We start from the raw sequence: 14,761 nt of genomic DNA, 5'->3' as shown, positions 1-14,761 counted from the left end.
GCGCAGCTCCTGCGAGGACAGCATGGGCTCCACGGGGGCCGGCGGGGAGGGGGCGGCCGGAGGGGAGCCCCCCACCACCTCCTGGGGGGTGGCCGGTGGGGGTGAGCGCGGGGGTCCCATGTCGCTGAGCTCGGACAGCTCGGACTGGTAGGTGATGGAGGAGGTGAAGCTGGCCGAGAGGCTGCGGTGAGCCCGCGCCGCCTTCTGCCGCTGCCGCCGCTCCCGCAGCGCCCGTCGCCTCTGCGCCAGGCTGCCGCCCGCGCCCCTGGACCCCCACTCGCCCCCCCAGGCCGCCGTCAGCCGGGCGCTCAGGGCGTCGGGCTTGGGGGGCGGTGGCGGCGGGGGGCCGGGGGGCTCGGGGGCCGTGTCCCAGGGCTGGATGCGCTCCCCGAGGCGCATGGCCTGGCGCAGCCGCTGCCGCAGCTGGCGGTGCAGGGCGCTGGGCTCCGCCGGCGCCGCCAGCTCCTTGTGGGTGAAGAGGCGCCGCCTGCTGATGGTGGGGGGTCCCGGGGGGCAGGCGTGCCGTGGGGAGCCCCGCCAAACCCGCAGCAGGGCCCGCAGCCAGCGGCGGTACCGCAGGGCAGCGGCCAGGCTGGGCGCGGCTGGGGGGGGCTGGGGGCTGGCGCGGGGCTCCACGGGGTGCTCGGCTTTCTCCGTGGCCACCGGCGTGCCCGCCTCCTCCTCCTCTTCCTCCTCGTCGTTGATTATCACCTCCAGGTTGGACAGGTAGAAGGTCTGCTCTCTTTCATCCTCCCCCTGCGCCTCCTCCTCGCTGCCAAACAGCCGGGAAGAGCCCGGGTCCGCCGTCGCCTCCTCTTCCTCCTGGCGGGGAGCGGGTGCTGGCGCCGCCTCGTGCCTCAGCGCCTGGTAGAAGACGTCCCCGGCCTCGGAGAGCTGGAAGACCACCAGGGCCTCCTGCCGGCCCTGCTGGTGCTGCACGGCGGCCAGCCCTGCGGGGACAGACACGGCGTTGCCACCTGCGGCAAGCCGGTGGCCGCATCCCACCCCCGCTGCCCCAGGACCCATGCGCTCCCCGGGGATGCTCACCGGCGGCGGGGGCACCGAGACGCTGCTGCAGCAGGTCGTGCCGGTGTGGGAGCTGTGCGGGGAGGTGAGGCAGGCAGCCGGCGATGCCGTGCAGCCTCTGCGGTGGCCCCACCAGCTGGCAGGCCGACTGGCTGCCCCCTGCAAAACGAGGCGCCGAAAATCGCCCCCGTGAGGTGGCACGGAGGGCAGGACGCGGGCACGGCGCCCGCGGTCAGCCCCGTGCCCGCCCCGTGCCGCTCTCTCACCCGTGTACTGCAGCAGCAGCAGCTCCTGCGTGCGGGAGGCGCCCAGCAGCAACTTATGGCTCCTGCCGGGCCCCCCCGGCGCCACGTGGGCGAAAAGAGGGGGGGCCTTCATCATGTGCGCCCACTTCAGCACGGGCACCAGCGGCAGGCGCTCGTCCATCAGGTACAGGGCGAACTGGGAGGGGGGCACGGCTCAGCGGGGCTCCCCCCCCTTGACGCTCCTTATCGGCAGCGTTCAAGGGGTGTGGGGGGGGTACAGGGCTGTGCCCCCCAGCCGTGGGGGCACTCACCTGGGTGGCGACGAGGTGCTGGCAGGGGTGAGCCCTGCCCAGGTACATGGGCAGCACCACGCGCTCGCCCTGCTGGCATCCAGCTTCCTCGCCCACCTTGAAGAAGTCGAAGTGGCAGCTGGCGGGGGCCTGCGGCGGCAGAGCGGGGTGTCATCAGCACCCCAGGGTGCTGGACCCCCCCTCACCGACCCCACGCCCCCGTCCCGCGCTCACCCGGGCGTCCAGGCACTGGATGCCGGTGCGGTCGGCGCAGCTCAGCACCCGCGGGTGGGCGGTGAAGTCGCTCCAGCGCCAGGGCGAGTGGTCCCGGAAAAACAGGGTCTGGGGGTCGTGGCGGAGCCGCTGCAGCCTGCGAGGAGAAAGGGGCACCACCGGTGGGCAGAGGGGTCCCCCGTGGTGGGGTCACCCCGCCTCCCAGCACCCCAAAACCAGGGGGTCCAGCCCGCAGCCCCCCGCCTCACCCCGTCTCGACGCTCCAGAGGTAGACGGCTCCGCTCTGGGTGCAGACGGACAGCTCCCCGGGGAGGTGTGGGCTGTGGGGCAGGGGGACGGCGTCACCGTGGGGACTGTGGGGGGGGTCTGTGGTGGCAGCAGGGTCCCCCCCAGGAGCTCGGTTTCCCCGGCACCCACCTGACGGTGAGGCAGGAGGCCGGCACGTCGGTGCGGATGACCTGCAGCGGGCTGGGGGCAGCGCCTGCCCTGCCCGGCACCCTCCAAACTCCGCAGTGGTAGTCGGAGCGGACGCCCACAAAATCTGCGGGGGGGGGGGGGGGGGACACAGGAGGTGGCAGGTGAGAGGGCAGGGTCCCCACGCTGTCACCCCAGGGTGCGGGTCCCGGGGCTCGCTCACCTTCTCCATCCACCCGTGCGGCACCCACTTGCCGGATGCGCCCGTTGAGCTCAAACTGCGCCGGCGCGCCTCGGGCACGGGGCTGCTCCTCCAGCACCACGTCCTGGAAATCTGGGGGGGGGGCCGGCTAAGGGCGCTGCCACACAACCCCCCCCCCCCCCCGCCCCCACTTCCCCAGGGGACACCCCCCTCGTTTTCCCCCACGGGTAAGGATACAGAGGTGGTTCATGGCCACCCCGCCGGGGTAGACCAGGCGTCCCGCGCGCCCGCTCGCCTCCTGGGGGGGCAGCCAGGCCAGCGCCCCCCCGGTGGAGCTGTCGTCGAAGAGCAGGCCGGCCCACTGCAGCAGCAGCTCCTCGTGCACGCAGTCGGCCAGCAGCCCCAGCGGCACCTCGAAGAGCCAGTCGCGGCACAGGTGGGAGAACCAGCGCAGGCGGGGGACGAAGTGACGCCGCGGGCAGCCGCTGCGGGGACAGCCGGCGTCATGGGGGGGGGGGGTCCTGCGGGAGCCCCCCCCACCCCGTTCCCTGTCCCCGGGGAGCACTCACCGCCTGGCCTCCAGCCGGTTGAGCTCCTCCACCAGGGCTGTCATGCGGATGGTGGTGTCCCGAGAGTGTCTCTGCGGGGATGAGAGAGTCAGGACTGCGGATGGGGGGAGCTGACGGAGCCCCCCGGCCCCCCCCCCCCCCCCTCAAAAACAAGAAGGGCACTGACCCTCAGCTTGGAGTCACCCAGGTGGAAATTCTTGTGCAGCAGCTGCCCCAGGGAGCCGAAGGCGTCCTCCGGGTGATCCACAAAGAAGTGGCCCAGCTGCGCGGGGAGGGAAAGGCAGGGTCAGGACGTGCGGGGATGCCACGGTCCCCGCCAGGCTCTGCCCCGGCTCCTCGGTGGTACCTGCTTGGTGAAGTCCAGCGCGTCTCCAGACCTCCCTGCCTGCAGCTTCCTGCGCAGGACACCGCGGTACAGGATGTCCCGGGGGACCAGAGGTGGCATCCAGCAGCCTGCGGGGGACAGAGCAGGGCACGGCTGGCACCGCGGGGACGGGACACCGGCAGGGACGGCTGCCCAGGTGACAGCACGTGGCTCAGCGCCTGGGGCTGGGGGCGCCCCACAGACCGCCCCCCCCCCCCCCCAGGTCCACACCGGCGTTGGGCGGCAGCAGGGGCCCGGCGGCGGCTTCGCAGGGCTCCCAGCTCTCGCCCTGCCGGCTGCGGCGGGGCACGAACGGCGGCTGCACCTGTACGGGGACAGAGGCAGGGAGGTGAGGGCGGCACCGGTACCCCCATCCCCGGTCACCCCCCGGTCCCCGGTCTCCTCTCACCTGCCCGGTCCCGGCCTCCAGCACCTGCCCGTGCTCCCCCCAGCCGGCAGCCGGCGCGGGGCCGGCCTCGTCCCTGGGGGGGGCCGCAGCCGAAGTAGGCGGGGAAGAGCGCGGCGGGGAACTCCATGGCGGCACCGGAGCGGGGGGGTACCCGGTACCGGGGGGGGGTGTGCCGGGTACCGGGGAAGGGGGGGGGGGGGGGCGGACCGGAGGGGGTGCCCGGTACCGGAAGTTCCCGGTACGGGGAGAAGGCGGTACCGAGGGGGGTGGGCCGGGGGGTGCCCGGTACCGGAGGTGCCCGGTACCGGGGGGGGATTCCCGGTACCGGGGGAGGGCGGTAGAGGGGTGCCCGGTCCCAGGGGTTCCCCGTCCGGGGGGCTCCCGGTGCCGGTCCCGGTGCCGGTCCCGGTGCCGGTCCCAACCCCGATCCCGGTCCCGGTGCCGAACGCGATCCCGGTCCCGGTCCCGATCCCGATCCCGGTGCCGATCGCGGTCCCTCTCCCGATCCCGACCCGAGTCCCGGTTCGCGCCACCCACCCCCGCCCCCCCCCGCCCCGCACGCGGCCCGAGCGCGCGCGCGCGCCGCCGGGATCTCCCCGCCCCCCCGCCGCCGCCGCACCAATCAGCGCCCGAGGCGCGGAGGGCGGCGATCGACGCGCGGCACAGCCAATGGCCGCTCGGGGAGGGGCGTGGCCGGGGCGTGGCGCGCCGGGTGACGTCATTCTCGCGGGCGCGCGTCGGGTCTGGCGGCGGCGGGGCGGCATGGGGCGGCGGGGCGGCGCGGGGAGGGGGTGCCGGGACCCCCTCGTCCGCCCCCCCGCTGCGGCCGCCGCCGCTGCTGCTCCTCCTCCTCTTCCTCCTCCTCCTCCTCGTCCTCCTCCTGCCGCCGCCCGCCGGTGAGCGCCCCGGGGCCGGGGGTGGGTCACGGGTCCCCTGTGGGGGGGCACGACCCTATAATGGGGGGCACGACCCTATAACGGGGGCGCGTCCCCTATAGGGGTGTGCGGTGATCCTTTGCGGGGGGGTACGGTGTTCCTATAGGGGGGTACGGTGGCCCTATGGGGGGTGCGAGGTGCGTGGGCAGGGGGCTGCCCCGCGGGGGGAGCGGAGGGGGGGGGCGTGGGGCACGGCGCCCGCCTGCCGTGGGGCGCGCGGGGGGTCTGGGGGGCGCGCACGGGGGCGGGGGGGGGGCGCTGCGGGGTGTCCGCGCAATGGGGCAGGGCGGGGAATGGGGGGAGAACCCCCCCTAGGGGGACGCGTGTAGGGCCGGCACGGAGCGGGGGGGGTGCCGTGGGGTGGGACACGCGAGGGGTGGTGGTCGGTGGGGTCGGGGTCCGCGAGGAGCGGGGGCGGCGCGGGGCTGCGTGCGTGCGGTGCGGGGCGGCGGGGATGGAGAGCTCCGGGGGCGCCGGCGGGGCTGCGCGGGGAGGGAGCGCGCTGCGGGGCACGGCGGTGCCTCGCCGTGGGGCGGTGATTTAGGGGAAGGGGGTCCCGAGGTGTGGGGCGGGGGCGCTTTGGGGCCGCGGGCGCTGTCCCCGGTGCTGAGTCCCGGCCGCGGTCGCTGTCCGCGGTGCTGAGCCCCGGGGCTGCGCATCCGGCCTCGGGGCCCCCACAGCACGGGGGCTCCGTCCTGGCCTCCAGTTCCCCCCCCACTTCGTCCCGGGGGAGTGGGCACGGGGACCCCTCCTGGAGGTCTCCTTCTCCCCGGGGACCCCCCTGGCGCGGAGCTCCGGTCCCCTGGGGGTGCCGTGGAGAGGCTCGGGGGTTCGTGGTGGAGGGTTTGGGGTCGGGTACCTGCGCACGCAGACGGGCATTTCGTGCCCGGCGAAGGGGAGGGGGAGCTGCCTTTGTTCCAGGAAAGGGAGCAGATGCATGTCGGGGCTCAGCCTGCTGGGGCTGCACACACGCAGCGCAAACACACACGTGCACGCGAGCACACGCGCGCGCCCCCGGCCAGGCACAGGCTGTACAAAGCAGCCCTTCTTCTCCGCTCTCCCCAATTCCCAGCTGGACGAGTCCTCCGGGCTGCTCGCAGCCCGTCCTCTGCTGGCATCCCCTCTGCTGGCAGCTTGCAGCGACGCGCATCCCATCCTCGGTGCACGCCTGGGGAATAAGGCCTGGGGTCCCCAGGCGGGCGCTGGGCAGGCGTCCCAGCGGCAGGGTGAAGTTACAGCTCCTGTCTGGAGCTCGGATCTCCCTTGTTTCCATCGCACCAGGGATGTGCCTCCCCTCTGCTGCCAAGGCTCCTGGAAATCCCCGGGGTGCTGGACGTTTGGGCAGGACTGCAGGAAGCGTCTGGCACGGCCGCGGTGCTGCGCGCAGCCACGCGTGGGTGTGCACACCTCCGCCTCGCCGTGCGCGCAGGCGGCACCCCCGTGTGCATATGTGCACGCATATGTGCACCGTTCCTCCCCCGCCGAGCGGGGCAGAGCCGGGGGGCTGTGCGGGGAGCGCGCTGCTCTCCAGTCCTCCCTGCTGAACCGGGCAGGGAGCACAGCTGCCACCAGCCCTGGGGACAAGTCAGATGGCACAGCCCCGGGCTCCTGCCTCTGGACTGCCGCTGTTGGGGCACGTTCCGAGCCTGTGAGGTGGGCCTAGGCTGGAAGGGGTGCTGCGCCCCCCCCCCAGCCCCACTGAGAGCCCCTTGGGTCTCCCCCGCAGACGGGCTCTTCGTGACCGACTACTTCACCCGCACGCCGCGGAAGCTCAGCCCCTTCCGCTCCTTTGCCAGCATCGAGCTCTTCCACTTCCACATCCCCGAGGACACGGTCATCGCCGTCTGGAACCTCATCACCTTCAAGGAGCAGGGCGGCACCTTCGGGGACCACTGCCCGGACCGTAGCATCACCGTGTGAGCGCTCAGCATGTCCCTGCTGGCGGGCACTGCCCCGCCGTGTCCCTCGGCGTGTCCCCGTGCCACCACCCCGAACCTGGACCCCGTTAATCGCCGTGCCCCCTGCAGGTATTTCCGCTCGGGGGCTCCCTCCGTCATCAACCCGCTGCGCACGCACTTCCCCAGGGACACGGCCGTCCCCGGCTCCTTCGCGCTGACCCTCACCTGGACGCTGCCCAACCGCACCACGGGGGTGTTCAACGTCACCAGCCCCCTGCCCGGGGACTGGTTTTTGGCTGCCCACCTGCCCAAAGATGAGGGGAAGATCTCCGTCAAGGTGCGGGGCTTTGGGGTGGGATGGGAACTGGGGGGCACGGCGTCAGGCTGGCCTTTGGGGCTGGCGGCACGTGGGGCGGGTGTCCTGCGTGGGGCACGGGGGGGCTGCCACACCGCCTGGCAGGGGTCCTGGGCGTCTCCGGAAGGGGGGTACCGGGGCGGGCAGCACCCCAATTCCCTGCTGGGCCCCCCCCCCAGCCCCCGCGCTGACTGCCCGGCTGGCGCAGGGTCTCTACGAGGAGTGCCAGTACCTCTTCCAGCCGCAGCTCATCGTGCAGCGCCTGGTCAACATCGCCGTGCTGTACCCCGGCTACGCCTCCGAGCAGAGCATGGGCCCCCACAACCGCTCCTGCCTCTACAAGTGAGCTCGACGGGGGTCTGCCAAGGAGGGGGCAGCCTTTTTGGGGGGCGGTTGGGTTCCCGAGGGCCCCCCATCCCTCTGCCTTGCCTCCCCCAGCCCCTCTCCGTGCGCCGAGGGGCAGGGGCTGACGCGGGCGTCCCCGCAGGGTGTTCGTGCCCAGCTACACGTCGCGCGTGCTGGTGGAGGTGCTGCGGTGCCGGGGGGCCGAGGGCTGCCCCCTGTGGCTGCGGGTGCGGGCCAAGGCCCCCCCGCTGCACAACTCCACGGCGCTGGACTGCCGGGAGCACGCGCCCTGCCAGCTGGCGCTGGACCTGCCCTTCTGGCAGCACTGGTACTACGTGCTGGTGGAGAGGCACCCCGGGGCGCCGGGCGCCGTCTCCTTCCAGGTCATCGTGCAGCTCACGGGTGAGGGGACCCGGCCTCGGCGTTGATTTGGGGGGCTGGTGAAGGATGCTTGCGGGGTCTGGGTGCAGGGGGAGAGCCAGCTCTGCTGGCAGGGGGGTGCCGGGATGATTTGGGGGGCTGGGATGTGCTGGGATGTGCTGGGACGGTGAGGTGCTGGGAGGTGCTGAGAGGTGCAGGGATGCGCTGGGACACTGGGATGCTTTGGGATGCTGTGAGGTGCTGGGACATGGCGATGCTGGGAGATGCTGGGAGGTGCAGAGATGCTTTAGGAGGTGCTGGGATGCTTTAGGACACTGGGATGGTCTGGGACGTTCGGAAGTGCAGGGATGCTTTGGGATGCCAGGAGGTGCTGGGACATGGGAATGCAGGGAGGTGCTGGGATGCGCTGGGACACTGGGATGCTTTGGGATGCTGTGAGGTGCTGGGACACAGATGCTGGGATGCTCTGGGGGGACTGGGATGCTCTGGGATGCTGGGAAGTGCTGGGAGGTGCTGGGATGCTTTGGGACACTGGGGTGCTCTGGGAGGTGCTGGGATGCTCTGGGACATTGGGAGGTGCTGCGATATGCTGGGAGGTGCGGAGATATGCTGGGAGGCACTGGGGCACTGGGATGCTCTGGGACACTGGGAGATGCTGGGACACTGGGATGCTGGGAGTCGCAGGATAGTGCAGAGATGCTTGGATACTCTGGGAGGTGATGAGGTGCTGGGACACTGGGATGCTCTGTGATACTGGGATGCTCTGGGGTGCTGGGAGGTGCAGGGATGCCTGGGACGCTTTGGGAGGTGCTGGCATGCTCTGGGATGCACGGTGACACGGGGATGCTCTGGGACACTGTCAGGCACCGGGACGCACGCAGGGAGTTGTGGTGGGAGGCAGAGGGGATCTGTGCGGTGCCGGGGCTGACGTCTCTTCCCCCCCCTAGACTGCTCCCGCCCCAGCCTGTCCCGGCCGCCCTTCCTGCCCTCCAGCGCCTCCATGAACATGCCCCACTCCTTCGGCTCTGCGGGCGGGCTGGCGCTGGGCGACAGCCCCCCTCCCGCCAGCCCCAACGGCACCAAGCGCCCGCTGGCCTCCGCCCCCACCGCCGCCGGCGAGCGCTGCTGGCCCGTCCGCCCCACGCTGCGCAACGAGCTGGACACCTTCTCCGTCCACTTCTACATCTTCTTCGGGCCCAACGTGTCGGTGCCGCCCGACCGCCCCGCCGTCTTCGTCATCAACCTGCTGCCGGTGCTGGACAGCGGCGGGGTGCTCAACCTGGAGCTGCGGCTCAACGTGGTGAGGTGCTGGGGCGGGGACAGGGGGGGCAGCGGGGCGAGGGACGGGGTTTGGGGTGCTCCCGGGTCACGGGCGTGGCTTGGGAGCGGTGGGTTAGGGTGCGTGGTGGTGGGCTGGGTGCGGTGGGTGGCGGGGCAGGGCGCTGTCGCGGCAGGGGACGTCCCCAGCCGGCTTAGGGCCGTGTCCCCTCTGCCACCAGAGCTCCCTGCGCGGTGAGAACGCGACGGTGTTCGGCTGCCTGAACCACGAGGTGCCGCTGGCCTCCGGTGACAACGCCTCGGTCACCTGCGAGACGGGTAGGCTGGGCAGCCCCCCTCCCTCCTGCTGCGTGCCGGGGTGGGGGGGTCCGCACCCCGCTGCGCCCCGCTCACCCCTCACCGGTGCTGTCCCTGCCGGCAGAGTCCCTGGCAGGCTTCCTGCTCTCCGTCAACGCCACGGCCAGCCTCAGCCGCCTGCGCATCCCCTACCCGCAGACGGGCAGCTGGTACCTCAGCCTGCGCTCCCTCTGCGCCGCGGAGCATGGGTAGGAGCCCTCCGTGCGGGCGCTGGGTGGGCGCAGGGGGACGGAGCTGGGCGAGGGTCCCCTTCGCACGCCGTTGGGAAGGGCTCGTGCGCGCCTGGGGGTGCCCGCACCGCGCCCTGGCTCTGCTCGGCGTCCCGTGGGACCCCTCCAGGTCTGCGGCTCTGCTCCCGGCCCTGCCACGCAGGCGTCCCCGTGGGGCTTGGGGGTGCGGGCGGTGCCGCGGGCGCACCTGGGGTTGGCGTTTGTGCGAGCAAACGGTGCCGCACGCGGTCCTCGTGCGCGCGGCGCACACCTGGGCTGCGTGGGGGCATGGACGTGGCGGAGGGGGGGAGCTGCCACAGGGGCACGGCGGGTGCCTGCTGACCCCGTTCCCCCGCGGGGCAGGTTCGAGCCCTGCACCAACGTGACGGCCGAGGTCTACCTGCGCGCCTACCTCTCGCCCTGCATCAACGACTGCGGCATCTACGGGCAGTGCAAGCTGCTGCGCACCAACAACTACCTGTACGCCGCCTGCGAGTGCAAAGCCGGTGAGATAACCCCGTAGTCCCCCTGCCCAGCTCCCCCGTGGGTGCTGGATGGGGTTTCCCCGCTGCCCCCAGCCCCCGTGGGTGCTGCAGGGTGACGGCCGCTCTCCCGGCCGCAGGCTGGAACGGCTGGGGCTGCACGGACAACGCCGAGGCGTTCTCCTACGGCTTCCAGCTCCTCTCCACGCTGCTGCTCTGCCTCAGCAACGTCATGTTCGTGCCTCCCGTGGCCATCGCCGTGCGCAGCCACTACCTCCTGGAAGCCGCCGTCTACATCTTCACCATGTTCTTCTCCACCGTGAGTTGGGGGGCGAAGAGGGGGGTGGGCGAGGGTCCGGGGCCGTGCGGGGTGGCTCTCACCTCCTTTCATCCCCCCCCCGCCTCACCGCCGGCCCCAGTTTTACCACGCCTGCGACCAGCCGGGCATCGTGGTGTTCTGCATCATGGACTACGACGTGCTGCAGTTCTGCGATTTCCTGGGCTCCCTCATGTCCGTCTGGGTCACCGTCATCGCCATGGCACGGCTCCAGCCCGTGGTCAAGCAGGCGAGTGCGGGGACGGGGAGGGGTCCCCGGGTGGGTGAGGGACCAGCCTGACGCCCCCCCCCCCTCCCCGGCCTCCCCACAGGTGCTGTACCTGCTGGGGGCCATGCTGCTCTCCATGGCCCTGCAGATGGACCGCCACGGGCTCTGGAACCTGCTGGGACCCAGCCTCTTCGCCTTGGGCATCATGGCCATCGCTTGGGTGAGGACCTTGGGGCGCATCCCCGTCCCCACCGAGGGTCCCTCAGGGGATGGGGGGGGGGGGGGACACGGCTGCCACCTCGGGGTTGTCCCCAGCCCCCCCCGCCCCCCCCCTCAATGCCTTGCTGTCCCCACGCAGACGGCTCGCACCATCCGCCGCCGCCACTGCTACCCGCCCACCTGGAAGCGCTGGGCTTTCTACCTGTGCCCCGGGGCGCTGATCGCGGCGGCCGCCGTGCTGCTCTACGCCTTCGTGGAGACGGAGGAGAACTACTTCTACATCCACAGCATCTGGCACCTGCTCATCGCCGGCAGCGTCGGCTTCCTGCTGCCGCCCCGCGCCAAGCCCGCCGGGCGCCTGGGGCCGCTGCCCCGCCGCAAGGGCTGCGGGTACCAGCTCTGCGTCAACGAGCAGGAGGAGCTGGGGCTCGTCGACCCCGCCGTCGCCTCCATCAACAGCATCTGCACCAGCTGATGCCGCCGGCTGGCGGAGCGGACTCGGGGTGGGGGGGGGGCGGCACCGGGGGCCGCCCAGCCTGTCCCCGGAGCGCCAGGACTCCCGTGTGGCTGCAGCCTGCTGACGGTCCCCGCGGCGCAGCCCCCTTTTTCGCCACCCCGGAGCTGCCCCTCCTGGCACCCCGCACGTGGCTGTCCTCAGCCCGGAGCGGTGACATCCCTGCCGGTGCCACCGAGGCACTGGGAGGGGGCGCTGCATGCACTGGGACAACCCCCCCCCTCCTCCTCCCCCAGCTGCGTGAGGGGGATGCTTGGGGACCCTTGGGGGTCCCCAAGGGCTGTGCGACAGCCAGGGTGATGCTGGCAGCGGGGCAGCTCCTGGGGCTGCTGCTCCAGCGCCCCCCCCTGCCATGAGCCATACCCTGGGGATGGAGCCCGGCGCGCTGGGATTTACGGGATGCCTAACGGGATTACCAGCTGCAGGCGGGCGGGCAGCTCCCTAATAGGATTGGGATCTAATTAAACCTGCTCCCCGGGAGCCAGGCCCCGGCCGGGGGCTGCGGGGTGGGGGGGGGCATCTGGAGGGGATGATGGGGATAGGATGGCGAGGCTGCAGCCCTGCTGGGGCCAGCGAGCCCTGTCGAGCCATGAGGGCTGCTCAAAGGGCCCCGGGGGCTGACGGCAGCCATCCAGGATATCGTCCTCCAGCCCTTCCCGCGTTGGCCAGGCTGGTTGAGGATTAATTTTTAATTAAAATCGTTGCTCACTTCACCACGTCCAGCCGCGTCTCCCCGGCAGTGTCAGCGGGCACCGCGATGTCAAGGAGAGGTCGGCGCATGCTGCTGCCTGGGGGGGTTCGTGTAGACCCTGCAATAACAGAGGGCAGCCGCTCAGCGCTCCCTCGTTTAATTAATCCTGCGGCTGCGCTTTCTGGGCTCAAGGACGGGCCGAGCAGGAGGGCGCGGGGCCAAGCAGCAGCCGAGGGGATCCCAGCCAGCCCTGCGCATCCCCTGGGTACCGCCAGCTCCCCCGGGGACTCCCCCTGCTCCCTTCCCGGCATCTCCAGCCCCATTCCCATGGGGATGCTCTTGGGGCTGGACTCTGCCTTCCCCCCCATCATGGACTTGGGGTCCCCACGACTCGGACCCCGCCCCCCCCCCCCCCCCATAGGAGCATCCTTCCGGTGCTCTCCATCCCTGCCTGTGCCCTGTCGCCGTGGTAACGGTGTCCCCATGGCAGCCAGGTGCCTCCGGCATCCCCATGGCAACCGGTACCCGAAATGGCTCGGGGTGGGAGGGGTGGGGGCTTCAAGACCCCCCGGGGATGGGCATCGGTGCTGTGCCTGGGGCTGCGTCAGCCTTCGCATCCCCTGCCACGGATATAATAATAACAATAATAATAACAACAACAACAATAATAATAATAGTAATAATAATAATAATAATAATAATAATAATAACAACAACAACGACAACGACAAAACAACAATAAAAATAATAATTTCCCTGCTCGGAAATTATCACCCCAAAATCTGGGGCTAATTATGGCTAATTATTAGTTAATTATTACCAACGGAGGCGCCTCATTAATTAAGGGAAGGCAGCGAGGGGTGAGGACACCCCAGTCCCTCCATCAGCCCCCGGGCACGGCCCCCTCCGGGCCCAACCCGCAGTGCCGGCTCCCCCGGCAGACCCAAATCCGGGCTTTTTGACACCAAAACGCCCCCCGCAGCCCCCCCTCCCCCACGCCGCCGCGCGGGGAAATCCCCTCCGCTGACGTCAGCGGGGACCCCCCCCGGCGCCGCACTCGCCCCTCCCCTCCCGCTGTCTGATTGGCTGCGCCGTCCTGGCCCCGCCCCTGGAAGCGGGACGCGCCTCAGGGAGACCACGCCCCCCACTCCATGCTGATCTCCCATTGGCTGCCGAGCTGTCACTCCGCCCCCGCACCGCCCCGGCTGCCCGCCTGGCTGATACGTGCGGGGCTGCTGCTCCTGCGGCCCCACTGCGGCCCCATTGCGGCCCCATCGAAACCCCATTGCAACCCCACTGCGGCCCCACTGCGGCCCCATTGCAACCCCATTGCAACCCCACTGCGGCCCCATTGAAAGACCGTTCCATTGAACGTCCATTGCAGCCCCACTGCAACCCTGCTGTGGCCCCATTGCAACCCCATTGCCACCCCACTGAAACCCCGTTGCAACCCCATTGCGGCCCCATTGCAACTCCATTGCAACCCCATTGTGGCCCCATTGCAACCCCATCGAAACCCCATTGCAACTCCATTGTGGCCCCATTGCAATCCCACTGCAAACCCATTGCAACCCCATCGTGGCCCCATTGAAAGACCGTTGCAGCCCCATTGAAAGTCCATTACAGCCCTATTGCAACCCTGCTGTGGCCCCATTGCAACCCCATTGCCACCCCACTGAAACCCCGTTGCAACCCCATTGCGGCCCCATTGCAACTCCATTGCAACCCCATTGTGGCCCCATTGCAACCCCATCGAAACCCCATTGCAACTCCATTGTGGCCCCATTGCAATCCCACTGCAAACCCATTGCAACCCCATCGTGGCCCCATTGAAAGACCGTTGCAGCCCCATTGAAAGTCCATTACAGCCCTATTGCAACCCTGCTGTGGCCCCATTGCAACCCCATTGCCACCCCACTGAAACCCCATTGCAACCCCATTGCGGCCCCATTGCAGTCCCATTGTAGCCCCACTGTGGCCCCATTGCAACCCCACTGCGGCCCCATTGCGGCCCTATTGCAACCCCATTGAAACCCCACTGCGGCTCCATTGCAACCCCACTGCGGCCCCATTGCAACTCCATTGCAACTCCATTGCAACCCCATTGCAGCCCCATTGCAACCCCACTGCAACCCTATTGTGGCCCCATTGCAACCCCATTGTGGCCCCATTGCAACCCCACTGCTGCCCCATTGCAACTTCATTGTGGCCCCATTGCTACCCCATTGTGGCCTGATTGCGGCCCCATTACTACCCCATTGCAACCCCATTGTAGCCCTGCTGTGGCCCCATTGCAACGCCACCGTAACCCCATTGTGGCTCCACTGTGGTCCCATTGCAACGACACTGTGGCCCCATTGCTCCCCTCTGCAGCCCCATTGCCCCCCTGCAGCCCCCCTGCACCCCTCTGCATCCCCCTGCATGCCCCACCTGCGACCCCCCCCTGCATTCCCAGCCCACCCCCAGCTCACCCTATCCCACGCTGCTGCCTCCCACTGCCCTCCAGCACCCCCCCCACCCTCTTACTGCACCCCGCGCTGCCCCCCAGCCTCCCACCGCCCCCATGGCACCGGGGAGCACCGGGCAGGGTCTGTGTGCCCCCATGGGAGCTGTGCCCCCCCCGTGGAGCCGGTGTGGGATGAGGCACGGTGCCGGTGCTTTCCCAGGCAGCGGCCGGGCTGGGAGCTGGGCCAGCAGGTGCCGGGGAGAGGTGGCCCAATGCCACCCACGGCTGCCCGGTGTCACTCGCCCCGCGCGGCCACCGGCTGCAGAGGGCTGAGCGGGGGGCGCGGGGGGCGG

The 14,761-nt window shown here is 70.6% G+C and overlaps 1 protein-coding gene across 1 annotated transcript; it reads left to right on the top strand.

The window, feature by feature from the left end:
- The first annotated feature begins 1,075 nt into the window (after positions 1 to 1,075).
- TMEM8B (transmembrane protein 8B) lies at positions 1,076 to 11,984 on the top strand. The gene is made up of 25 exons (XM_040541094.1): positions 1,076 to 1,184; positions 1,292 to 1,467; positions 1,583 to 1,710; positions 1,795 to 1,930; positions 2,043 to 2,115; positions 2,213 to 2,336; positions 2,433 to 2,543; positions 2,649 to 2,896; positions 2,981 to 3,051; positions 3,147 to 3,242; positions 3,327 to 3,432; positions 3,575 to 4,380; positions 4,439 to 4,649; positions 6,415 to 6,604; positions 6,716 to 6,923; positions 7,150 to 7,283; positions 7,429 to 7,688; positions 8,615 to 8,967; positions 9,167 to 9,263; positions 9,367 to 9,490; positions 9,875 to 10,017; positions 10,134 to 10,312; positions 10,413 to 10,559; positions 10,642 to 10,758; positions 10,897 to 11,984. Exons 2-25 carry the CDS (start codon positions 1,348 to 1,350, stop codon positions 11,230 to 11,232), a joined length of 4,518 nt encoding a protein of 1,505 aa, XP_040397028.1. The 5' UTR covers positions 1,076 to 1,184; positions 1,292 to 1,347; the 3' UTR covers positions 11,233 to 11,984.
- Positions 11,985 to 14,761: the final 2,777 nt, after the last annotated feature.

The sequence above is a fragment of the Cygnus olor genome, chromosome Z (assembly GCF_009769625.2).
Source record: "Cygnus olor isolate bCygOlo1 chromosome Z, bCygOlo1.pri.v2, whole genome shotgun sequence".
NCBI lineage: Eukaryota > Metazoa > Chordata > Aves > Anseriformes > Anatidae > Cygnus > Cygnus olor.
Note: the sequence above shows the minus strand (reverse complement) of the source record. Positions and strands in the feature narration are given on the sequence as shown.